The 27,293-nt window shown below is 43.5% G+C and overlaps 2 protein-coding genes across 2 annotated transcripts; one reads left to right on the top strand and one right to left on the bottom strand.

Annotated features, from left to right (window-relative positions):
• Window positions 1-76: 76 nt before the first annotated feature.
• Window positions 77-19,244, bottom strand: LOC121330744 (terminal uridylyltransferase 4-like). The gene is made up of 30 exons (XM_041277463.1): window positions 19,104-19,244; window positions 16,510-17,205; window positions 15,977-16,134; window positions 15,128-15,244; window positions 14,492-14,669; window positions 14,010-14,098; window positions 13,361-13,412; window positions 12,352-12,421; window positions 10,940-11,066; window positions 10,443-10,562; window positions 10,148-10,354; window positions 9,481-9,655; window positions 8,455-9,119; window positions 7,987-8,137; window positions 7,528-7,614; window positions 6,841-6,944; window positions 6,690-6,747; window positions 6,482-6,585; window positions 6,218-6,307; window positions 5,984-6,097; window positions 5,513-5,590; window positions 4,913-5,090; window positions 4,369-4,416; window positions 4,167-4,249; window positions 3,455-3,570; window positions 3,206-3,354; window positions 2,922-3,028; window positions 2,109-2,613; window positions 1,367-1,537; window positions 77-904 (listed from the first exon to the last, which is right to left on the bottom strand). The coding sequence occupies exons 2-30, from the start codon at window positions 17,078-17,080 to the stop codon at window positions 819-821; spliced, it is 4,758 nt and encodes a 1,585-aa protein (XP_041133397.1). The 5' UTR covers window positions 17,081-17,205; window positions 19,104-19,244; the 3' UTR covers window positions 77-818.
• Window positions 19,245-19,737: 493 nt separating this feature from the next.
• On the top strand, window positions 19,738-26,942 carry LOC121330652 (glutathione peroxidase 7-like). Its single transcript, XM_041277333.1, has 3 exons — window positions 19,738-19,959; window positions 24,826-25,087; window positions 26,426-26,942. The coding sequence occupies exons 1-3, from the start codon at window positions 19,828-19,830 to the stop codon at window positions 26,587-26,589; spliced, it is 558 nt and encodes a 185-aa protein (XP_041133267.1). The 5' UTR covers window positions 19,738-19,827; the 3' UTR covers window positions 26,590-26,942.
• Window positions 26,943-27,293: the final 351 nt, after the last annotated feature.

The following is a 27,293-nucleotide window of genomic DNA, read 5'->3' as shown; positions in this document are numbered from 1 at the left end:
TTAGAGCTTAATGCATCTTTGTCATGTTAACTACTGAACAAAGAACATGCTTGGCATAGAAAGAATTAGCACTGAATATTTTACAAAACTAGTCTGTAAAGATAGACAGAATTTGTGTGATACAGCTGGCATCTGCTTTTCCTATTGAAGAGGGGAGAATTAAAATGTGGACAGCCTTCTTGATACAATTCACTGTGATCAGTAGGAACTGCACCTGATTCTGCATCACAATTCTTCAGTTTGCTTGGTCTGGTGTAGTGAACTGGCATCCAATTATCACACAAAGCACACTGACCTGTCTTTAGTGATTGTAGACTATTCCTGGAGCGTGTGTGGTTGTTTTGCAGTGTAACTTAGCAAGCACTAAGCTAAAACAAAACAAGCAAGCTGATGTCTGACAGAAGCACAGCAGACCCTGGATCCTTTTGCTTTTGCTGTTTATTTTTTTTTTTTGGTTTTTTTTTTTTTTTTTTTTTTTTGGCACTACATAATTTGAGTTAAAACAAATGTCTACTGGAAGCCTTTTAAAAGCAATGTATGAACACAGCTAATACAAAATAAAGAAATGAACTTTAAAAGTGTCCTTTTACACATAAAATAAAACACACTTTTAAATTTTTTTTTTTGTTTTGTTTTTTTTAACCCCCTTCCAAAATGGGGTATAAATATTTGACCTTTGTATCACAAATCAATATGATGAGGCACAAAAAGGTAAAAACTTATTTACAAAAATGATACAATTTAAAGTCATGTGCAACCCTTTTTTTCTTTTTTTTTTTTTAAACTAAGACCTTGAATCTTTAAAAATGAAAGTAGGATCACTTCTTCTGCTGAATGAAATTCAGGTTGACGTGATGCCTTCCGTGTTGCAGAGGGAAATGCTGATTGCTGTGCATCACTGAACCTGGACAGGAGATATACATACAAAATATTATTAGTCCAGTTTTTTTTTTGTTACTTGGAAATCAGTAGCAAGTACAAAGTTTCGGCTTCCGTCTTCTTGAGATAGCACGATATCTGAAGAGTTGTGGCTAATTATTAAAAGCGAGTTTTCAGTTTAGCAAGGACTTTCGTTCTTAAGTCTTTCTAGTGACTGCTGAGTACCCGGTTGGATCCTGATTCTCCTTGAATATAGAGCAGCATATAATTAATATAAATAAGTGTTTAATTGATAAGGACACCCATGGGAATAGTAGTCAAAGCTGAACCTAAACTGCTGTGTGCTACTGAAATGCAGCTTGAGATGGATTTCACAGTATACTACAAACACTGAATTGGAGCGGGTTGTTAGGTAACAGCAAACGATCGTACAGAGGAACTCTTTCTGGCATCACTTGCAAGTGCAGCAGTGAGAGTACATCCCTACCTTGCGATACGAAAGGCTTGTTCTGCTGGAACCCTCCGTTTCCCGGCTGCATGAAGTTCTGGGGCAACCTGTAAGGCCACGAGGCTGGGAGAGGGTAGTGTGCAGCAGGGTTGTGTTCCCAGGGCAGGGAACCAGGGTTTACTTTAGCAAACTGTCCCTGAAAACCCTGGTCTGAACAAACAAGAGGAAAACAGAGTCAGAAGTGCAGCAGTGCTTTTAAACTATCTTAATTGAGTGTTTCTGATCTGCACAGTGGATTCAAAACAGGATCAAAATGTTATTGCAGTCCAAAGAAACACAGCCATGGCTACAGAAAATGCAGTTCTCTAAATCCAGATTCTTAGAAAGAAGGCAAAGCACTCTGTGCCCTTAACTCTGACAGCATTTCCTCGTTCTGCAGTTAGCCCTTGATGCACAGACCCATAACCAGTGCAGTGTTGTGCTGGGTGCACATGCCAAATATCCTTTAGCCCAGGTGTCACTTACCTGAGCCACAAAACACAGAATGGGCAGATATGTTAAAGAAGAGTAAAAGACAAAGAAATGAGAAATATAGAAAGGGGGCAAATCAAAAGATATTAGAAGACAGAAACAAAATCTGTTGGAGAAAAAAATGTAAAACAATAAAAATAAATATACAATCTTTTATTAAGGAGAACAGCAACTTAAAAAAAGGAAGTGTAAAGTTTCATACAGAGACAGGAGTGAATGATAAAGTGCAGTAAGTGTGCTCTGTGTCTACCTGACTTTGCCAGCGTGCCGTTCCCCACCAGTGCTCCAGGGGTGATGTGGTTGTGCCAGTGCCCATCCCGCCCTGCGCCTGGGAGACCCCGCACTGCCGGCTGAGCGAAGATGATGCTGGGGTCATTCAGGTTCATGGGGCTGGGGCTGCTGGTGGAGCTGCCGTTCCCGTTGGTGGGGGCGGAGTGCAGCGTGAAGTTCAGACCTGGGGGGGAGGAGGTCTGTATCACGGGCCCGTGGATGGGCCAGGATGTGGAGGACATTGAGACAGGGTGCTGCTGCTGCTGGTGGGGCTGGAGCAGGCCCAGGGCAGGTAACCTGGGGTGGTACTGACCTGGGTGGGAGTGGGGGAAGTTAAAGAGTGGGAGCTGGACCTGGGGGAGCTGCTGCTGCTGCTTTGGGGGTCCTGCACCCTTGTGCTGGGAGGATGCCCCAATCGGCTGGGGGGGGCCCTGACTGAACAGCGGGGGCTGCGGAGAGTAGGGAGGTGTCTGACGAGGTTCTGACTGCAAACAAACAGAATGGAGAGGTCAGAGAAGGGGTGTTGAGCATTATAACAGAATGGAGAGATCAGAGACGGGGTGTTGAGAATTATAACAGAGAATGGAGAGATCAGAGACAGGGTGTTGAGAATTATAACAGAGAATGGAGAGATCAGAGACGGGGTGTTGAGAATTATAACAGAGAATGGAGAGGTCAGAGATGGGGTGCTGAGAATTATAACAGTCTAAATCCAAACACTAAAGACAACAGACATAATGCACTTCTACCAGCCACCTATAAAACACCCAGCAAGCTATACACTTATACTTACACACTCTGAGTGTTGCCTGGTTCGCATGGGCCTGTCCTGAGAGGTTGGTACGGGCTGAGGAACTGGGATTGCCGGAGAGCTTCCGAATCCCTGCACCATCGGAGGGCCTGCAGACCAGAGACAAGGTAAGATACTGAACATTTCAAGGGATCTGAACAAGCTCCTTTACAAATATAGTGACATTTCCAACTGTATATGCAAAACTAGAACCATCGCGAGCCTGAATCACCATGGACCTTTTCCATAATCAAAGCGCACTTGGCCCACTCTCCCAGCCTGCCTACCTGCTGTGCTTCTCTGCCGGACCTGTCTGTACTCTGGGCAGTCTCTTCGCACGTGCCCAGTGTCACCGCACTGGAAACACCTCCTCTCTCTCAGCTCTCTGTCATCCTCCTTTGAGTCGTCATCCTTCTCATTCTCCTTCTTCTTTATTCTGAGGAACACACAGTCCCTTTATTACCCGAGAGGCATTCGGGCAAGCATGCAGCACCAACATGTTTATCCCTCATCTCCCATTCCCATCCCTCCACTACCTGCGTCTCTTGGGACAATCCTTCATGTAGTGGCCGATCTTTCCACAGATCCTGCAGCACCTGTCGTTTGGGGCCAGCTCCCCATCTGTCAGCACCTTGGAGTCGAAGAAGTAGTCCTTGGAAATGAAAGAACATGAATCGTGATGTAAAGAACATAGGGCAGATATATAATATACACTGGCAGGTATCAACACACACACACACACACACTGCCTTTAATAAGTACAGTGCAGCAGTCTCAAACTATTCTCTGCATCTGGTGACGGTTTTCTGCTGTATAACAGCCAGGCCAAAACATCTGAAAACTGGTGAATCCGCTATTGTAAGTCTCACTAACAATGCGGTGCAATATTCTGATATAATAATTTTCACACAACAAATAGAGCTGACTGGGAATAAGACTCTGATTGCACAGCAGTTTGATCCATTCCTGGTTTCACTATGAGTGTCAAGGCCCATCTTATCTTAAACCTGTATGTTAACACATGCAGTCAGAAATCAAGCTGGAGCCTCATGGGACTCCTAGGCCAATCGGAGAAAGAAATGTAGAAATATATGGAAAATAATTCAAATGTGTCCTGTTCTCATGTATACTCAATAAAGGAGTTATTTTAACTATATAACTTTTTTCATGTACATTGTAGCTAATGAAGGTCATAACTGAAACTGTGAGAGTCTTCATGCCATCCCTGTGTCTACACTGGCCACGTACCGCCTCTGTCCCAGGATGAGGGTAAAACGGGGTTCCAAATAACTTCCTTCCATTTATAAAGGCTTTCATTATGAAGTTTGTCACTGGGGGAAGACAACACAAAAATACAAATAAGCCGCCCCTCCAGGTCAGAAAAGCACAACTTTTAACATGTTCTTTAAGCTTAGTTTTTTCTTTAAAGAATACATGTTTCAACACTTACTTTTCCGAGACACTCCAGCTCCAAGATTGTGGTTCAAATCAAAAGGATCTATCATAGAAGAGATAACATATCACATTTTATAACATGTAAATAATATGGAGTTCCTTGCATTCATTATCCCCTTAACAAAAGGCTTACGACAACTTAAGATAACTTGCAGTCTGAATGCTTAAGTGGGGCGCTTGTGAAACCCTTTTTCTTGCAGCAGTCATTCTTTAAATACTTCAATCGGGTGATCACACTTGAATCCAGATTCTAGCTGCATCACTTGGGTTTGTACCTGTATAAGTAACAGAGAGGGGGGGCTGGACGCAAACCGCAAGCAAGCGTCTTAACCACGATGCGAAAGAGCCGGGCTTGTCTGCATTCCTGGTTTTAGAGCTTTGAACCTCATCTCACCGAAGGGACAGGACTGAATCCGTAACAGCAGTGCATCACACAGTAAAGATTCCAGGAGGACTGCTCCCCTCTCTCCTGACTCAAACAGCAGAACAGACAGCTGGGTGGGTGGGTGTAAGCTGCTTCCTCCAGGTGAGGGCCCTACCTTCAATGGCTATGCACTTGGAGGTCCACTGCTTCTCGAAAGTGGTGAGCAGCTTCTTCTGCCGAATGCTGATGACATGCTCCTTGAAATCAAACTCTTCCGTGTAGAAGCGCAGCAGACCCAGCCAGAGCTCCCCCACCGACTCCGAGTTCCTCCCCAGCTCTGGAAAGCGCTTTCTCTGGGGAATAAACAGCAGACTGTCAGGCATCCGGGGCACCAGAAAACTTGTGGAGCAAAACACCTTCATGCAACGTTACTCTTGAAGTTTGCTAAACTGTTAATGTAATACATGACTAATGAAATGGTGTCACTAGGGTGCCTAAAGGGAACATCTGTCTTTTTCCATTCATTCATTTTAAGATTATCTTCATGAACTGTACTGTGTCTACTCAGAGTGCTACAACTCAGCCATGAAAAGAATGATAAAAAATAAATAAATACACAGTGGCTCTGTGGTATGTTTCAGTGACAATAGCTCTGACCAGTCTGCCCTATGTAGGTGCAAGCAATGAAATGGAATGCAATGGGTTAGACAGTCAGCCTCACTCTGTATGCACCATCAATAAATACAATGAGTAATAGAAACAGCAGGGAGCGTACCAGTTTATCTGTATCATTGAAAAAGAAGGCATTCCACCCATCCACCATCTTCTGGGGAATACTCTTGCCGTCAAATATCTGGGTTGGAAACAGAAGGCATCGTTGACAATTACACAAGCAGTTTAAATGGCAATCTTTTGCCAAGCAACCCAATAAGAAATAGCACAGCATGCAAACTCAAGATTGTAACACTGACACGGATTGGGAAAACTGTGTGAATTTATAGAAACCAAGTTAACGTCAGGAGCAGCCGCTGACTTGGGTGTACCACAGTGTTTGCTGCTTGTCTGAGACTTTGTGGAGAACAGCAAGCCACACAAACCCAAGCAGCTGTTTCTACACCTGTTTCAAGAGGAATGGTAAACTACCCCGATCAACCCTCGTCTGTGGAGAGCTCCCTCTGAACAGTGGAACAATGTGTTTGTGCAGCTCTCCTAAGGACTGCCCTCCAGTGTGCGTGTGAAAGCATACCTCTTGCAGGACGGGGATAACCGGGGGCTTCCTCTGCTGCAGGAAGTAGAGCACCATGAGAATGTAGGCGTACGAGGAGAGGCTTCCCCTCGAGGCGTCTCCAATGTCACAGCGCTGGGAATATAAAACAACAAGGAAGAATTCAACACTCACAGCAAAACCCAGACTGCTGCAGAGACATGAAAGAATCTGTATTATTGGGAGACTGGAATAAAGTAAAGTCATGGTTTGTACCTTTGCAAACACCTTCATTGTGTAGCCCAAATACTGCACCCGAGGATCAATGGCAGCGTAAGTGGCCAGCATTCTGGTATTGTGCTGTGCCTGTTGAAAACCGGAGAAAAAAAATTATTCAGTTTGTTTAAAAACCTTCAGGTGTATTCCACCGCATGGGAGCAAGGAGTTCTGCTTTCTGCTGGGCCAGTTCAGTCCTCCTCATTACCACTGCACTACTTTAAAGTTGAAAACGAAGCAGGGTACTCACAACAGCAAACTCACCAGTGTGTTGTACAAGCTTATATCTCCTTCCAATCCACTTTGCCTGTGTTCAAATTTGACTATAGGCACTTTAGCTGTGGTAATAGGCAAGATGTTTCTTAAGCCTGCAAAAAGAACAGATGGATAATCAAACGAAGCATCAGTGTGATCTCCCATACACAACACAGGCTCCAGCATGACCCTCCCTGACCCAACACAAAGGAAGTACCTGTGTGCTTCTTGAGGATCTTTGCTAAGCCTTCAATGATCTCTTTACAGTTCAGTTTCTGAAAGAGAAAAGGAAACAAGGTACAATTCCAGACTGCGCTGTGTCACCACATTATTAGAATTGTTTTTTTATATAAAGACCCCATTCCTACCTCCGCTGTCTCGTGTCCTTCCAGCGTCATGCAAATATCCAGGTCACTGTCCCGGAACCCAAAGCCATTCTTGGAGGAGCCAAAAAGACACAGCCGGGCCTTGTCTGCAAACATCCCAAAACAAGATTTGAACTCTGAGCTTTCACAAGTGCCTTTACGGGCTGTTCATCCAGCACAAAACAGAACTGGGTGCCATATCCCAGTGTGCCATATCCCAGTGTGCCATATCCCGGTCTGTCACTGTGTGGATAACTGTACCATGCTAAGTTTCCAATTTATGTATCTACTTTATAATTAAGGCTACTCTCAGTGCAGCTGGGCAATGTCCCTCCTTCCACTGATTCATTCTGAATAGAACCCACCCCTATTACTGAGTGGCAGCACATTACTACACTTCTATTGGAGACTCCGCTTGTGAGATTAAAACGAGATTTTTTACATAAAACTCAAGTAGCTAAAAATAAGCACAGGAAAGTTTAATTAATAAAGCAGAGAAACAGAAGCCCTATTTATAATGCATATATGGTTTGTTTTTTTTCCATGTTGTGTTTTAAAGCACAACTGTGAAATCTCCAGATGTTTTGCATTAGTATGTCCTGAAGCATAACTCTGCAATCCCCAGATGTTTTGCATTAGTATGTCCTGAAGCATAACTGTGAAATCTCCAGTCATTGCCGTCACACGTACCATTGTATTCCTTGCGAATAAACCTCTCCAAACTAGCAAGGATCTGCTCCCTCTTTTGTTGTTCCACTGGAGGTGGGTAGAGCTCATCTAGGAACAAACGAGACACAATAAAAGCATAGTAAACGACAGGAAAGGCATTCAGACCACAACTTTCTAGTACTATAAACATGGTTTGTTAACCTCAGCGAATGGGTTGACATTGTCTCCGTTACACTAATTTTATTCTGGATAAGCAACTGCCTTATCCCTTCTGTGGCCACAGTGCTGATAACAATCCAATATGTGTACCGCAGAAATACAGGTCTGTGACTGGCTGACTCAAACACCAGAGACTGGGCTGGGGGATTAAATTTAGAGTCAGACCAGTCAGAGCTGAACACAAAGTAAGTGGGTGACAGCCCTGCCCACCCCCATGCCTGTAACATGCACAATGACACGGAGGACTGACTCTGCACTCACTGTAGCACATTCTGCAGAGCCCGTCCAGGATTTCCCGGAACCTGTCTGTCATCGGCGGCAGTGTTTTCAGGTCGATCTTCTTGAAGTCTTCGGGACAGTCGTTTTTCAAGTGGCCATCCCTTTTGCACATACTGCAGACCACTGTGGGAGGCTAGTGAAGGGGGACAGAATTTCACAGCACCGCTAAGTAAGTGACGTTCACAAGTAATGCACATGAGACGTAATTATTCTCTGAACAGTCCCTACATCACGTTCTACAAATTCTTGGAAGTTGATTACGTCTCTCAAAACGGCCAACAGGACTGTTTGTGAATTAAGCCATTTGTCTTGCTGAGAATAACTTAATTCTTTTTTTCTTTTTTTTTTTTTAACCAAAAAAAAACCCCAAAGAGGATCAGTAAAACCCCAAAGCTCTCCGAGGTGCTGGTGTCAGGGCAATATAACTAGGCTTGGCATGTGTGAGTTTACCTTTCCTCCCGTTAGGACTGTCCTATCGAACACATAATACAGATCCTCAGGGGGGATGTCCTCTGGCTGCCTGCGTTTCTCCTTCTCCAACACACCGTTCTCTACGGACTCCTTTGAGGTAGATGAGGAGCTGCAGACTCGGCAGCGCCCCCTGCAGGACTCACACTCCCCTCCCAGTCTCTCCTCGGGACTGTCCTCTGGCAGGGAACGCTCAGAACTCCTCTCGCGCTCTCCATGCTTGCAGGCACAGGCCTCCAGTGTGGGCTTTATTCTGTCCACCGTTTGCAGTGCGAAGTCTCCCTGATCTTCCTCCCTGTCTCTGAAGGATAACCCCCCCATGCCTGTGGAAATGGGCCCTACTGGAGCACAGTTGTCATCGCTGCCCCCTTCTGCCTCATCTTCCTCGGTATCACCCTCTTCCCCCTCAGTGTCTATCAGATCCTGCACCCTGCGATCAGCTTGCCCCTCTCCCGTCCTTGAGTCCTCCCCCACCTTGCCGCCCCTCCTGACAGCTTGTTTGCCCTGCGGTCGCCCCCTGCTGATCGAGTGTTTGCTCTGCGGGCAGGCGAAGTATCTGTATGCAGTGCGGAAGCGCTCCTGAATGTACTCGAAAACCATCTGGCTGTTCAGACTCCGCGCCACGTTCCTCTTGAGCGCATAGGGATCTGTCAGGGGGACGAAGACACAGACAAAGCGTGGAAAAGAACAAGGGATAGTCATTTGTTAAAAAAAAAAAAAAAAAACACAACGATGCAAGCATTGGATTGGTTTGCATAGTATGTTTAAAAGAATGTGACATCACTGATGTACAATCTAATTTCGACTTAAAGTATTGGGTTTTGATTTTGGCATTCTAATAGTGTTGCATTTTAATTCTTAATTGTTCACTGCTTTTATCTACTGTTATCTTAATGATTAAACACACACACATATATACACAAACACATATAGATACACATATAAACACAAAATCCCAAAAAACAATAATTAAAACAGCAAATCGCCCAGCCCAGCCGCTGAGCTCACCTTCGATGGCGAGTCTCCTCTTGGGCCAGTTCTTACTCTCCCGGGACAGGAGCTCTTTGAGGCGGATGCTGATGACGTTCTCCTCCAGGTTGAACTCCAGGGTGTAGAAGCGCAGCAGCTCCAGCCAGAGCTGCCCCAGAGAGAGCTGCCGCGGGGTCTGCAGGGTCAGCCGCGTCTGCAGGGGGACAGAGGGCTTGCACTGCAATTACTGGAGACCTCTTTAATGGGAATAGCACAGCGGGCATGCAAAAAAGACTCCCGTTGCATAGCAGATTGATCCACCCATGGTTTCACTAGGACTTTACTAAGACACACTGAGCAGGTTATCTATACACTGTGGCTAATCAAGTTTGTAATAAAACCTGGAATGGGTAAGATTGCTATGCAATAGGAATCTTATTTCTAGACTGATAAAGGTTCTATGTTACAGTACTGTATATGAAGGCCTTCCTAGAGATGCTTACCTCTGTATTTTTGCAGTTTTCATGTGCTTCTCCCATGATTATACTCTGCACTTACCACAGTATACCCTTGTTTGCCATGTTTATTAATATGCTTTCCCATACCTCGCTATTCTTGAACATGCTTAGTGCTGCCGTACACTTGGCTATGCTTTCACTATGGTACACTTTTCTAAGGGTTTCTGTAAAGCACACTGAACGCTCACCCTGCCTTGCTTTGCTTTGGCTTGCCGAGCGCTTGTGTCTGAACTCTCAGGTTTCTTGCCGGACGGTTTTCTCTGCTCTGTTTTGGCTCCGCCGGTGCTTTTCCCCTCCCCGTTGTTGGTGGGTTTGTGCTCCCACAGCACGAACCTCTCGTTCTCAACGCCCTTCAGCTGGTACTCGTCAATCTGCTTGGCGTCGAAGCCCTCGATCTAAAACAACAATCGTCACTCATTTTTAAACACTGCGGCTCTGTTTGCACAGGGCAACCGAAACGGGTTCAAAATGAGCTGCACCTACCCACTTGCCCAAGTAGTGTGGGAGGATGGGCTCCTTTCTCTGCTGAAGGAAGAAGATCACCATCAACGCAAACGAGTAGGAGGGAATCCCACCCTCGGCCTGGCAGTCTATGTGGCAAAGCTAAAAGAAAGGAGAAACACTGGGCCTGAGCATATTGAAATCAAAGACATCCGAAGCATGTCTGCGAAACACAATCAAGTCAAAACAATCAGAATGCAAGATTATATTAGTAAGTGGTGCAACCCAGTTATTAACATATGCCACACACAGAGGGTAGGGTCAGTACGTTCCTAGTGCCTGCTTTTGAGGGCAGTAGCTATTTTTTATTGCCTAAGGGTTGCAACACTCCCAAAGAGTGTGTGTCTGTGTAAAGGCAAATATAAATGCATTTTTAATAACAACAACAATAATAATAGATATACGTAAATGTCTGGGCACTAGGATAGCAAAGCAAGTAGCTAGGCCTGTGTATTGAACTGCTGTTGAGAAGCACTCACCCTGGCCCAGTAGCGGAATGCCAGCACCAGTGGAGTCAGTCTGGGTTCCAGTTTGGCCAGAGCTGCCAGCAGGTTGGTGGTCAGACAGGCCACATCGTTCCCAGCACTCACTTTACACAAGAGACCACTGTGGGAGAGGTACAAAACAGATTTAGCAAGTCGGATTTCGTCAAGTCAGGCCAACAAGAATGGAAATAAGATTCCTAATGTTTAGCAGCGCCACCCATTCCAGGTTTTAATATGTGCTTGATTAGCCACAGTGTAGCGGTAACAAGCTCAGGTGTGTCTTATTAAATATAGTGAAGCCAGGAATGGATCGAACTGCTATGCAAGTCTTTTTTTCCATCCCTGGACCAAGGACATCATAATCAAATTCACATCGATGTGTATCCTCACTTCATCGAGTTTGCCACTTGCTATTTATGCAGAAGAGTGTAAATGTAGATCAGACAAAGACATGAATCAGATAAACACATGAGCAGCCAGCCAGCCAGGCAGACAGGCAGGCAGGCAGGCAGGCAGGCAGGCAGCCAGGCAGGCAGGCAGGCTGACAGACAGCCAGGCAGACAGGCAGCCAGCCAGACAGCAGACCACATGAGGCAGGCAGACAGTCAGGCAGTCCGTCCTCCGTCAGGCCAGCCAGGCAGCATACCGTCAGCCATCCAGCACATCCACGGCAGGCAGGCAGACAGCCAACAGACAGGACAGCCAAGCAGACAGGTCCACCAGCCAGCGTCAGTCGTCAGCCAGTCCAGGTCTGTTCCGCGGTCCATGCAGACAGTCAGTGCAGCCAGACAGGCAGGCAGGCAGACAGGCAGGCAGAGCCAGGCAGACAGGCAGGCAGCAGGCAGGCAGGCAGGCAGGCAGGCAGACAGGCACAGGCCAGACAGGCAGACAGGCAGGCAGCCAGCCAGCCAGGCAGGCAGGCAGACAGACAGGCAGACAGGCAGCCAGCCAAGCAGACAGGCAGCCAGCCAGGCAGGCAGGCAGGCAGGCAGACAGGCAGCCAGCCAGGCAGACAGGCAGGCAGGCAGGCAGCCAGGCAGGCAGGCAGGCAGCCAGGCAGGCAGGCAGGCAGGCAGGCAGGCAGGCAGGCAGACAGGCAGACAGGCAGGCAGCTGGGCACCCAGGCAGACAGGCAGGCAGACAGGCAGGCAGGCAGGCAGCCAGGCAGACAGGCAGGGCAGACAGGCAGCCAGCCAGCAGCAGGCAGGCAGGCAGACAGGCAGCCAGCCAGGCAGGCAGGCAGCCAGCCAGACAGACAGGCAGGCAGACAGACAGCCAGGCAGGCAGCCAGGCAGCCAGCCAGGCAGGCAGCCAGGCAGACAGACAGGCAGACAGGCAGCCAGCCAGGCAGACAGGCAGCCAGCCAAGCAGACAGGCAGGCAGACAGAAGCACTTGGCGCACTGACCTTTTCACAGCCCTGCAGAACACAACTGGAACTTTGGCATGAAAGTCAGACTCGACGTCGGAGTAAGACGCTGGAAAACAAAACAAAATATTCTGGTATTACTATCAAACCCAGAGTCAATTATAATTAGATCTGCAGTAGCACTGCTTGTTGAAATTACAATTAAAGTCATATTTTGTTCAATTAATTAGTTACAATTATGCTGCAGTGATTGCAATTCTAATTATAACTACACTAAAAGTAACATAAAAAGCTCTGCACATAAACGTTTCCACTGTTTATTCTAAATAACCAATCAGTAATCACTAAAACAAAATACAGAAACATACTATGATACATACTATTGATCAATTATGTGGTATAATTACAATTACAACTCCAATTACACAGGTGCGGCAAGGTTCAACTTTAATTATAATTCCATTGTAAATTGCAATGAATTACACAACTCCAATTGTAACTCACCTCAGGGATGGCTGCTATCATGTCTGCTGCTATTACTATTATTATCAACAAATATTGTATGCATGCAGTGTGATATCAGGTGAAGTCTTTCACTTCTCTTTCCATGCTGGCATATTGCACAGGCAGTTAGGTATACAGAGTAACCCTTCCAGCTTGTGAGCTTGAGAGCCAATTGCCAGAGTTTTAGTGGCTGTTCTCATCCTTATTCTTCCAGCTGCAGCCCCTCTTGTGTTACATCACGCTGTTTATGAAGATGTAAACTCATTATAAACTACATCAATGGCCACTCTCAACTGCACAACTAACAGCACTGCGCTGCACAGCATGGACCTTTCCACATGAAGATCAACTGACAACTAACAGCACTGCATTGCATGGACCTTTCCACATGAAGATCAACTGACAACTAACAGCACTGCACTGCATGGACCTTTCCACATGAAGATCAACTGACAACTAACAGCACTGCACTGCATGGACCTTTCCACATGAAGATCAACTCCATGAGGTACAAATATGAACATTTTAAATAAAAATAACTTACCACTGTTTTTGAGGATTTCCAGGACTTTTATTAACACATCTGGTTGAGTCATCTGAAAGTGAAGAGGAGGAGACATTCATATATCAGTGCAGCTACACTTTTTAATTTTTTTTTTTAAACAGATCAAACACGCTGAAAAGTTATTAACATTCTGCCATTGTACAGGAATTCACAGGTTCTTCTTCCAGGGATGGAAATAAGACTCCCCGTTGCAGAGCAGTTTGATCCATTCCTCGTTTTGCTAGGAGTTTAATAAGACACATCTGAGCTTGCTATCTCTACACTGTGGCTAATCAAGCTCATATGGGTGAATCTGCTTTGCAATAAGTCTTATTTCCATCCCTGTGTTCTGATCAGACATCAAAAACATGAATGAAATCTAACCCAGGGGTGGACAATGTCAGCAGGTCAAGATATCTATCTGAACATATAACTGAGCAAGTAGGTGCTACAGCAATTCATCATTCAATGCAATCGCGGCAGGAAGAGGACTTTTCAGGCCTGGCTCTTGACAATACGACAGAAAATGCAGAGTGTGGAATTCAGACCATGCAAATTGCAAGTTCTTAGTATTGCAAACCCCTTTGTTAGTCAAACTGCCTGCCACAGAGACCATGGAGGTACATCCTAAATACAGATGTTTACTCACGCTGGAGGGAAATTTGACATCTATATTGATATCACTGTCTTTAAAGGCGAACCTGGTGAGACACGAGCCGTACATCCCCAAGGAACAGGCTGAAAGATAAAACAGAAGAGATCAAGCCCTGGAACAAACACACGACTGCAACGTCAAGGCAGGGCCATTTCCCCAAAACACCCCATTCCATCTGGTGAAAAAACATGAATCTGCTTGTTCTGCAAAACCATGCAACCACAAAGCCATCTGATTATACCAGACCTCAAGAGCAAGATCCTGCCTGGTAATCCAGTGATGCAAACCCAGAAAAAGGAGTGAAGGAGCCTGCAATGTTTTTTTTTCAGATGAGACACTTTGTATTATAACTGTAACATTTTGATCTATCGTGAGATAGGGAGGGATGCATTTACAGTAAGCAGCTTGTTTCCTGGTTGATTATGTGTTTCGTAGTTCTTATTTCTTGTGCTGTGTTTATTTCACAGCAGTCTCACCTGGTAAGTGCTGCTGGATTATGTTCTCCATGTCGCTGACAGTTTCCTGGCGCACTGTAAAGTCCTCCTCTGATATACCTTGCTGCGTGGCTGCGTCTGTCACAGCTGTGTGCAGGGCCTGGAGCTGAGCCTCAGAGGGGGCGCGGAGGGCTCGCAGATCCTTCTCCTCTTGCTTTTCCTATGACCGGAGATAAAGGGATCTCACAAACAGCCTGAGCTACACGCGGTTCATTATTATTACTTCATCACTGTATGCTTGTGTGCTACTGTATTCAGATATACTCAATAAAACTCAATTCAATGACAAATGTACCAACTGGAGGGCTAAAAACAAGCTGAAATAAAACACACACGACAAAGTACTGTAGGTATGACTAAAAATATTAAAAGGAAATACTGCAATCAATGTGTCTGCGCTTCTTTTGCTCACTAAACACACTGTAAAATCTGCAAATGTTCAGTAACTTTTTTTTTTTTTTTAAGCCAGGTAAATCCATTGCAAACAAGATCGATCTTTCTCAGAGGAGACCTGGAAAGCACTTAAGAGATAAGCAGACATGTCCTCATGTCATCGAAACAAATGCTGCCCTGCAACTTCACAGCTGCTAGACAATACTACAGTGTAGCCGGCCTCACCATGATATTTTTCTTATGGCGTTTCTCCTTGATGTGTTTGTGAGCCCCCTGGATGTTCTCTATGTGGACGGAGCACAGCTTGCAAAGGTACTGGAAGTTGGGGTATTCCGGAGAACGCTAGAGAGACATTAAAGCAATTTAAATAAAACAAGAGGGCAAGACAATAACCCTGATAGTCATGCAAACGACAGGCATTGGCTACTCATTTGCATTTCAAACTGACTGACACCCTTCTCAGTGCGAGTGGCAAATACAAATTAGAAAAGTCGATTAAAAGATTTACTGAATACAAGTATTTATTTGTTTAGAGACAGAGAACTACAGTTCTGCCCTGTCTTCAAATGTTTACAAAGAGATGTGCCGTTTTCTGTTTCCTAAATCAGTGTTTGGCCTATTCCAAATTAAGTGTGTTAGTCTGGAGCACGCAGACCCTCCTGTATTGTAGGCTAAAAACTTGGTGCAACATATATTCTTAAATGTTATAGCCAAAAGCTTCCTAAACGAACATTTTGTTGATTACAATTTTATAAACTAATAACGAGTGATTTCCAGAGTCCTTAATGTTGCTGTAACACATGTAGGTGGAAAGGGCCTATATTTTGAATTCTTTACTGATTATGTGTTGGACTGTTCCCCTCTTAGCGGTTATCAATAGCAAGCTGCAAGCAATCGATCAGGCCCCTCTGCAGGCCCCTCTGCTCTGCTCTGATACATTTATGTATTTCATTTTAAAGGAAGGAGGGTCAAGTAGCACAGCAGGCAAATTCACTGGCTTTCACGCCTCTCTCCTCCTGCGGGGTTCTTTGCAGATGATGGGTCTCCCTGGCCTGGCAGTGCAGGTACCCGTACCTTGACCAGGCGCTGGATGCAGTCCCGCACCAGTCTCTCCTCAGCCTGCTTCAGCCCCAGCTGCTGCTCTGCGCTCAGAACCGACTCGTCGATCACCGGAATGCCGCCCAGCTCCTCCAGCAGGGGAGACTCGCTCAACAGCCTGCCATTCTCCTGAGCTGCAGAACACAACACACCATCCACTCACATGGGCAGAATGTGCAGGGCACCCGCTTTTAAAGACTGTGGTTTAGGAACACAACAGACTTGAGAATTGAAGTTACACAATGGAGGTTGTCTGGCAGGACTAACCCAATACATGCAGGGATGGAAATAAGTCTCCAATTGCATAGCAGTTTCACCCATTCCAGGTTTTTCTACGAGCTTGATTAGCCACAGGATATTTGGTACCAAGCTCAGGTGTGTCTTATTAAAAACTCATAGTAAAACCGGGAAGGGATCAAACTGCTGTGCATTGGAGTCTTATTTCCATCCCTGGCATGCCAAAAGCAGCCAGTTACATTGTAAATAAAACAGTCATTGCTAGCACTTACCTGAATCACTGGGACTGTTTCCCTCGGCTACAGCTGCCTTGCCATTACTGCTCCTCTTGTTCTCCTCCCCAGGAAGCCTGATGGACTCAGCAGAGCTCTTTTGGTGTCTGAAAGTCGGAGAGTCCCTCTCACTCCCGCTGGAAGCTGGAAGTTTCCCGGTAACAGCCCCTGCCCCAGGCCCATCCCCTATGCCAGCCCCTGCCCCTGCCCCAGGCCCATCCCCTATGCCAGCCCCTGCCCCAGGCCCAACCCCTATCCCATTCCCACCCCCTGCCCCAGTCTCAGTCTCAGCCCCAGACCCTGCTCTTCCTGTCAGCCTGCTGGATTTTCCCTGTCCCTGTTCCTGCTGACTGGAAACTGCACTCGTGTCCCTGCGGCCCGGGAGACAGTTTTGCTTCCCTGCGTCTCTCAGCTCGTCAGCCTGTCTGCTTTTGCTGTTGTTGTTGCTCCAGTTTGGGGCTTTGGTTCTGTCCTTGCCCCCAGGAGACTTTCTGGATGCTGTCGTCTTGGCACCCCTGGCCTCGGCGTGGGTGAGCTTAACCGATTTTCTGGGGCTCCTGGGCTCCTCCATGCTTGTGGGAGCCCACAGCTCCCTGCCACAGCTTGATGAAGACCCCCCTCGCTCACCTATCAGCCACAGACCACGTCAGTATATCAGCAGAGAGGAAAGGGCAGCAGCACAACCCCACTCTGTGCCTGTGAGGAACAAAACAAACACTCGTCAGCACCCCATTGCTGCCAGGCTACTGCACCTTTCTCAGCTGCATTTCTCCATTTAGCTCCGACACCACATTCCTGTTTGTGGTCTAGAAAACACAGACCCCAAATATCTGAGCTACAGTACATATAAAAAGAGCTGCTGGCTGACCCTCTTGGAGTGGTCAATAGTCAATAAGTAAATGTCTGAACAGAGATTCAAATCTAAGATCTCTTGCCTCCATTCATGTTCTACCGAACTCAAATGTAAAGAAATAATATGCTACTTCATCATTTTTTAAATGTTTTACATTTTCAGTAGATGCCTGCATATACAAATCTTCTTTAAATTGAAGATCATTTATAAAGTCTAACCACCTATTTCTTGTTGATTGCACCTAATATAACAGAAAGTAATATGCATTTGATTTCTCATAGTAATGATTTTTCCTTTTCAGTTATTGGCAGGAGGCTTCTGATAAATCTGCAGCTGATTGTACTGTTCTCTGCACCACTGCTCTTGTCCTTTCACTTTCAAGTTGTGCAACACAGAGTATCAAAAGTTTGGGCACTAGTGGAATGGAAAGTGAAACTCGTCAGAAATAATGGTATGGGATGTGCAGAGAAACAACAAGAGGGGGAGGGAACTTGCACAGCCCGTGCTCCCTTAGGTCTTTGTATGGAAATGACGTTAGAAAGGGCACTGCAAGAATGCAAAATACAAACAAATACAACCATCTTTTTAAAGCAGTGCTGCAACGCGTAAGTTGCTTTCCAAATTCTCCCATTCAAATAAGCAGCAGACATTTAGTTCTGTATAATGCACTGTATTTATTTCATTTAGTTCTCTATAACGCACTGTATTTCATATAGTTCTGTATAACGCACTGTATTTATTTCATATAGTTCTGTATAACGCACTGTATTTATTTCATATAGTTCTGTATAATGCACTGTATTTCATTTTAAATGAGACTGTGCCTCTCACACCGGACTACATTGCCCTCAATGTGTGTCAGGCCAGGACCAGGATAATGGTCAGTGCGAGTCTGAAGAATGGTGGATACACACTCCTGTGGTGTCTCAAATTACGGCTTTGTTGCTCGGCATTCACGTTGCTTTGGGATTAACTGCTACCCTCCTTATTAGAAGTAGTCTAATGGAATGATACCAATGCAGTAATTGAAATAGGTTCCACCTAATATAAAACGAGTGTGTTATATGTAGCAAGAAATGTGCCATTCACCCAGCAGTTCCTCAGCACACACACACTGACAAGGAAAGAAAGACATATATCGTGTGATTGTTGTGAAACGCAAATCGAACAATAATCAGAATCACGTTTTTTTTTTTTTTTTTTTTTTAATTCAGTTTAATAAATCAAATCAATGTCTAATTAAAAAAAAAACAAATAAACAACAACAACAACAAAAAAAAAAAAAAAACAGTTGTGTGCATCACAATAATACCCCATCGGGCATTAAGCGATTGCTGATCAACACCAATAAAAGACAATATTTCAGATCGAATTGTCGCTGTGTATGTCAATCTAACCGAAACATCTGAAAAAACAACACATGACCCCATAATAGCACTGACTCTATTGCGAGATTATCAACACGCTGAACCATTTTCCAAATCCGAAATATCTGACCAACAACCCCTGTCTGCACCGATCCCGACATTACAGTGCAAAAGAAAAGTCCATAACATCGAGCCCCTTGCAGCTGCAAAAACAAACAGCGGGACGGCATGAAGCAGAATAAACAGCCATCTTTCCAGCACCTCACATAGCTATACCCGCGCAGAGACAGACCTCCTTATTCTCGCTCTCCGTTACGCCCTTTTGGCAACACACAAAGCTGCGCTGTGTTTGTGGAGAGGGATTCGCGCGTTACCTCTTTGTTTGTGTGGCTTTCGTTAGATCACGACAACTGAAACGTCCTCCATCTTCCCTCTCTGTTTGTGTGTTTAACTATCCAGGGCCCTGATGCAAACACCAACCTAAGACGCCATGTCAACCTGCTGGGCATTGTGGGTAGAGCTGAGGGCCAGAGCCGCCCAGCAGAAGCAGACTAGCAGGGTTTGATTGCGACTAAAGGGAGTGATGAAAAGAAAGAGGAATACCTATACATAGCTCAGGGGTCCTCTGGAATAATCACTTAACATGTGCAGTGAGTTATAAAAACACTCATACTAAACTAGCCTGGGGAACTTGACATCGATATACAGGTCATGTCACTTAGCTTCCTGAATGATAAGTGACTCTGAGAATTTTTTATATATCTATAAAAAAAAAAAAAAAAAAATTATATAAAAAAATTATATAAATATATATATATATATATATATATATATATATATATATATATATATATATATATTATATTATATATACTATGCGTGTGTGTCCCATTCTGATTCTCACGCTCTCACGATCAAGATGAACCATTTCACTGTTGTTGTTTGTCATTACGTCACTGCTTTACGGCACTGGTTTTGAATGTGAAAGGGCTCTATCTGTCTCGACAATTCACCAGTACGCAGAATCGGGTCCGGAGCGCAGAAAGGAGCAAGGAGAGCATCTTTTGGAGAACCGGTGTCTTCTGAACAGCTTTAACAATGCTTCTGTCATTTGTGACGTTACTTCTCCTGACTTTCACTTCTTTAGCGGCCAAAGTCAAAGACTTCTATACTTTTAAAGTTGTAAACATCAGAGGGAAACTAGTGTCTTTGGAGAAATACAGAGGCTCGGTAAGTTGTGCAGTGACCGCTGCTGCTGCCTCACTGCCACTAACACAGCAGTACAGTTTTTACACTATAGTAAAACTATTAAAATGCACGTCTTTGCAGAACTGCCGCATGTCTGCATCCTTCCCCCGAACTGCTTCATTGTTATTTTTAATAAAACACTAACTGCCTTGCGTGTAACTTATTCAATGTGCTGAGGAGGGGCTGTGGTATGAAGCCGAGTGTATACGTGGCAACCATACACGAACTTGGTCAGAAGCGTGCAATATTAGTGTTTGCGTTAACTAACGTGTCTGTGTTTCATTGCATGCTTTTCAATGCAGTGCCACGATTGGGACGAATGTGTTTGTTAGGGAATTAATGGATATTGTTTGCTGAATGCATCACTTCTACTCAGTCCGGGGATCCCTGTGAGTTATTTGAGAGTTTATTATAAAATATGTCGTAACTAAATAAGGATGGGGTATTTGGTCATATTCACAAATCATTTACCACCGTTTTTAATTAATTCATTTTTTAAATACAACTTTGATGTTAAAACTTCAAATAAATATCTGACGGGGTCCATAGTGAAAGGGCTCCTCCGTGCATTACTGTATAGCGATGCACACCTAGCACGGTGGTATTGTTTAACATGGAGCTCTGCAGAGAGCCTGCACACTCGGCACGAACAACTGGCTTTGTTTAATGAGGACATGACCCGTGCAATGACCACGCCCGACCCAAAGGCTTGTTTGCTGGTTCCAGTGGGTCTGAGGGCGTGTTCTGAAAACGAATAAAAAAGAAATAGGCGCTACATTTGCTAATACAATATACCCAGCACCGTGATCACAATGGATTCATTTACACAGGTCCATTACATTCCCAGCTATTTTGAAGGGTTCTACTGAAAATTGGGCGGAGTTTATTTTCCTGTTTCAGAATACTTTTGTAGCTTTAGATACATGAAAAAAAAAAAAAAGTAAATACTGTAAACAGATTTAAGCGTGTGCAGTTTCACCAGCTGTACACTAGATGGGGCCATTGTTCTGTCCTCTGCAAATATTTCTCATTTGTACTGGTGTTATATACAGTATTATAGACAGAGGCCTTTTTATTATCTGAACTAATTGACCCAGTTTGGGTTGGGCTAATAAACTTGGAGAGAGTCCAAAGAAAAGGTAATACAACGCACCTGTTTGTGCAGGTTACAAATGTGGGTAGTGGTGACAATTTACTAAGTCAAACAGTCCTGCTAATTAGACATACAATAGATGCCATCTTGATTGCCATTTTACCAGTCTGTGGTTCTCCTACAGGTTTAGCATTTAATACTATGTCAGCCTCAGTGATACTGTACTCACCAGCTTCAGCCACTCAGTTCGGGGCTTGGGAAAAACTGGACAGGTTGCAACACAAGGTGGGGCTTACTAATGCTTACAACCAGCTGTCAGCCCACAGGTTTGGAAGTGTTTATAAAAATGTCACTTTGTGAAAACATGAAATAGCATTGAAAAAGTCCCTTGACTGATGAGGCATTATGCTGATGATGTGTCATTTGGGTAAAAGTGCACATGCTCTCCAGTGAACTGGGAGCTCTTAGACTGAGGCATTGTTTGAGTTGATGCATAACTTGAAAACACTATGAACTGAATGGACTGGATAAAGCCCTCTTCCTGCTCACATTTTACAAACACTTATATCTGTAAAAAAGAAGTGCAAAGTGCTTCATTAGTAGCCTGTTTATTGGATCATAGTGAATCAGTGCTGTGATGAAATCATCAGCGGTATAAGAAATAAAGTCTCATTACTTTAATGAGAGGAAATCAATTTTCATCAAACCTCCCCTTTTGCTTCTTATTGGTGCGACACTGTGATTCTCCTACAGACATAGATTTAGAAACTGCTGGGTCCTTCACTTTAACAGTTTTTAAGTCATTAGTAAAAAAAAAACAAAAAAAACAGTGGTATTGATGTAAATGTACTCTTGCTGTTCCAACACCTGTTGTTTATAGACCATACACTTTTGAAATAGACACAAGTAAAGTTTTAAAGGCAAGGGGGCTGCTCAGTCCTTGTCAGTTGCCTAGCAGCTGATTGACCTTCGCACTGACACCAGACAGCAACACAACGTGGGCCTGAACTCAATCGAAATCCATGGGACAGCCATTGCTATACCTATCTAATGGCTATGACACCTCTGTAAATGTAATTTGATCTAGGCCCTGGTAACCTATTACAGACATTCACTTATGGTTTGTTTGGGGGGGGGGGGGGGGGGGGCATACTGTTCATTCTGGAGAAATGCATTGTGCTGTGTTTTTTTTTATAAATCACCCCCAACAAACTTTATTTTCAGTGTAGAAATTAGAAGAGAACATCAGAAAGTAAACACATTTAAACAAAATCTTTGGACACTGTATGAAAAACTTCAACAGGAATTAAGAAAAGATTACTTTTTTATCTAAAAAAAAGAACCTATTCTGTTTGTTGTTAATCATTAATATAAGCCCCTTTCTTTAACAACTTGACCACCAAGGCTCTGTACCCTTTAATTTGCTTTAATTAAACCAGTCTTTTTTTTTTTATATAATTTGCACATTTAATTGCTGGAATACAGTAATCTAATTTATTGTATGTACTGCAACCCATTAATGTGATTTTCTTAATTGCCTCTAAGCATCGTTCTGGCAGGGATGCATTAATTTAATAAACCAATTTCATTTCAAAACATAATTGTTCTTATCATGCTAATATAAAATACATAAACTGTAAACGAATGTAGGGGTGGAAATAGGACTCCCATTGCATTGCAGTTCGGTCCATTCCTGGTGTTACAATGAGTTTAAAAAGACACACCTGAGTTTGTTATCTGAACACACTGTGGCTAATCAAGTTTGAATGAAAACCTGGGCTGGGTGAAACTGCTATGCAATAGAAGTCTAATTTCCAGCCCTGAAATGTGTATGCAGTCATCCAGGAAGAATCAGATTTGGTCCCTTGTAGACTGCTGGTATGTTTTGTAATGATTCTGACTGCTGCTGTAAATAAAACACAACTAATATAGATAAACTAATGACATGCATTATTGCATATTGCATAGGTCCTGGCTGGAGGAACTCTGTGTTGATAAATATGCTGAATCTAAGATTCCCAGAGGTTAATTCCATGTCCATCAAATTCTGAGTTACACACCTCTAACAAACGTCATCCGTTTGTTGTCAAATATTGCACTTAACAGGAAGAGTATATCCATTTGGTTGATATTTTAAGTTATAAACATCCCATCTGGCTTGCTGGGGGGTGTTTGTTAATTCTGACTTTAGCCTGCGTGGAGCAGTGGTGAACTTGCTGGCCTCGTTGAAGGGTGGGCTGAACCAGCACGTGTTTCTGTGTTGCTGACTGTAGCATTGCAACGCTCATTGCTGACGTCTCAGTAAGAACAGAGTGCACCTGTTTCATTTGCTGTGCGTAAGATTCTGGAAGTAGACTTTCTGCCTGAGTGAGTCAGCTCACTCCTTGGACACTTGATACTGTACCTACAATATCCCAGCAGTAATACGCTTACAAATCATGTAGAAACAGATTTCATAACCCTCTTCTCTGAAAATATAATACTCATCACACAACACGATTCAGGGAAGAGCTGTTGTCAATATATCACAAATGCTAGGGGCTGGAAAAGGCTGCATCAAACAGGGGTGCAGCTCTGGTGCTATGGGGCTAGATTCTACCACGAGGATGCTTCATATAGCGTGTGGCAGGCTGGCGAGTGGATAGAGGCCCAGAGACAGACTGCAGTTCAAAAAAATAACTATTTTATTATAAATAAACACAAATGAAAGGGCACAAGGGCCAAAACAAAACAATTTAAACACAAAGAAAGACAAAAAGCAAAATTTACAAAAATAACAGTTTCCAGGCTGGGCAATGCCTTCACTGGATTCAAGTTTTCCAAACAACCAAAAAAAACCAACCTGCTTCCTCAGCTCCCTCTCTCCAAATGAGAAGCAGAGGCCTCCTTTTATATCAGGTGGCTGGGCGCTGATTGATCGTTAATCAACCTAATCAACTAATCAACCCCAGCCACCTGAACATAATAAACCCAGGCAGGTAGGGGAAGTTAACCCCATCCCTGCCAATTTAAAAGGGCAGAGCTTTGCTCTTCCACATAGCGCCAGCAACATTCAGTTCTGGCGCCAAAAAAAATGTCGCCAAAATGCTAAAAGCTCAGTGAAAATCGGGAGGGGTGCTTGATTAGGACAGGGTTTGATCATGTAGAACTCTCAAAACAGCTTAGCACCAATTTTCAAAACAATTTGCACCCCAGTCAAACCAACAGAGCAGTCTGGTGGAAGATATTAATGAACGAGTTTAGAGAAACCACTGAATAAACAGTCGAAATGGATTTTCAGAACGCATCAACCAGATAGACAGCTGAGCAGCAGCAGAGCTGACAGTGCGAGCTGGTGTTTTACTGGATCAATGAACACTAATTATCTGTTAGCTCTACTTGGAGATTGAATGTCAGTGATGCGTAGTGTCTGCAAATGTAACTCGGTAAAAAAAAAAAAAAATCTCATCTATGTTTTGCCTTGATGCAGCGGCACATGTCTGCAGACCTGTCAAGAGTTATGTTTTTTAATCAATAGCAGCAAATCACGAAGTGTGATGAACCCTTTAATTGACTTTACCTTTGAGCATGTTGATAGCCCGCTTTACTGGATCCATTTTCTGTAGTAAAGTGCACCTCCCACTTTTTCACAGCAGGTGAACAACCTTTGTCACCCCTTATTCACATTCAAGATCACACGTATTGTAGCATCGCTGGAAATAAATGAAAGCGCTTCATTCTCCCAAATATATGAGAGCTCCTGGTTTTTTCCACAGGTGTCACTCGTGGTGAACGTGGCCAGTGAGTGTGGCTTTACTGAGGGGCACTACAGAGCCCTGCAACAGCTCCACAGGGACCTGGGTCCTTATCACTTCAACGTGCTGGCATTCCCCTGCAACCAGTTCGGGCAGCAGGAGCCTGGCAGTGACAAGGAGATCGAGAGCCTTGCCAGGAGGACCTACAGCGTCTCCTTCCCCATGTTCAGTAAGATCGCTGTGGTGGGCACCGGGGCCAATAATGCCTTTAAGTACCTTGTGGGTAAGTACAGCAAAAAAAGAGATGCATTCTTGCAAATACCAGACCAGGGACAAATATAGTTGTATTTGATATTTAAATTAATTGCACAAAGTCAAATATTATTTGAAAAAAAATTATAAAAAAATATATATATATATATATATATATATTATATATATATAATATATATATATATTATATACGTATTATAAAACCAGAAAACAAATTCTATTTAAAAATATTTAAACATATATAAGTTATTTGAAAAAAACAAATTTTTTCAACTATTAATGAATAATTAAAACTAAAAGCTAATTATTCGCCTCAGTGTATAATTATGTACCAAGTCAATTACCACATGATGGTCGAGGAGGCTTTCTAACGAGGAAAATGCTGAACATGTTCAATTCAGTAACTTCAAAACAGGCCATTAAACCAGAGGGTAAAGCTATTTCATTGTGTTCAAATATTTACCACTGAAATAAAATATTCAACTATTTAAATAAATTGATCAAATTAAATCTAATTGAAATGAGCCATTTCCAAAAGATAACTGAGTGGTTAACAAGGACAAGGCTTAACCTGCTTACAATGCAGAATCACAATTATGCTGCGATGTGTTACAGTTACATATTTATGAAGAGTTGAACATATTTCAATGTATTACAACTACTTTACTCACTTTTAAATATTTTCAAATAATAATTGTTTTCCATAAACCATATTTAAATATTTTCAAATACTAGTTTCTTTCTGCAATCTGTATATCATTATTTTCAGTTATTTACAATTTGTATTTAACTATTTTCAAACAATAGTTACATTCTGCAGTCTGTATTTCATTATTTACAGATAATAGTTACTTTTCACAAACAATATTTATGACTATGTTTATCCCAGGTCTGACAAATACATACTTGTTAGTTGAAAGAATGTTCAACACCAGATATACGTTTATGAAAATCGAAGAAATTTTTAGCTTGAGAAACTGGACCTTCTACAAGATCGAAGGGCTTCCATTGGATCCTTGTGCCTGAATTGGTTACATACTGGCCATGTCATTTTTAATGTTCCAAATGTATAATGAAGTATAAAGTGAACGACACTTACCTTAATAAGAGCAGATGTTCTTAGTAACAATCCTCCTGTGAGTTCAAAGATATAATAACTGCAGGTTTTTTTTTCTTATTAATTCAGCACTTAAACAAGACAGAGTAAGTGTTCACAGTTCTGATTTCACTGTATCATAAAGAATACCCGGTGGTCTTGCGATGTATGACTTCCAAGGCATCTGCTTTCCTATGTGTTTGGTCTTTTATCATTATTCCTGTTAATGGTTTATTTCTCTTTCTCACTCAGAGTCGATCGGAAAGGAGCCTGACTGGAATTTCTGGAAGTTCCTCGTGGACCCCAATGGGAAGGTTGTGGACGCCTGGGGTCCGAAAGTACCTGTGGAAGAAATCCGGCCACAGGTCACTGCGCTCGTGAGGCAGGTGATCCTCAAGAAGAAAGATGAGCTTTAGTGTAACATCCAGACCTGTCAACAGCCTGGACTATATCAAGGTGCACCAGCTTTCCAATATCACCTGATCAGAATTTCAATTCAAAATGCTCTTAAATCAACCAGAGCCTTTTGCTGTTGTGCTCCTCGTTTATGGAACTCTATTCCGATTTACATTAGGCAGTTTGAAACATTGGATTCTTTAAAGTCTAAGTTGAAAACATCCTTTTTTTGGATGTGCTTTTATATAATGGACTGTAGCTGGAGTGTATTGTGCATACGAGCGCTTGTTTCGTTTTTAACTTTGCACAGCGCTGTGCGGTGCCGTGGTGTGAAGGGCGCTATATAAGAATAAATTTGCGATGGTTCCGGCAACACAAGTTCTGTTTGTCTTTTTAAAGTCTGAATAGCTTGATTTTCAAGCACTGCTGTTGGTGAAACGAGTGACGGGCATGGAAGCTGGCATAGTCCACTTCACAAACTAAGAAGCCAAGAAAGACAAAAACCCTGACTGTAAAAACGTCGTTCTTGCTAGCGGCTGCTGCTCGTAACTAGTAGTGCAGCCTCCTGGTGTGTTCAGTTTATGAGTGGACCAAAGAGGTGGAGGTGGTATCGTAGATATTAATCATTTATTAGCAGGATCATTAGAGCAAATGAAAGAGAGTTATTAGAGAAAAAAAGTCCAACATTTCAACTAAGTAGTTTTCTTTGAATTTTTTAAACAGT

The sequence above is a fragment of the Polyodon spathula genome, chromosome 18 (assembly GCF_017654505.1).
Source record: "Polyodon spathula isolate WHYD16114869_AA chromosome 18, ASM1765450v1, whole genome shotgun sequence".
Classification (NCBI taxonomy): Eukaryota; Metazoa; Chordata; class Actinopteri; order Acipenseriformes; family Polyodontidae; genus Polyodon; species Polyodon spathula.
This window is presented reverse-complemented; position numbering and strand designations above follow the sequence as displayed.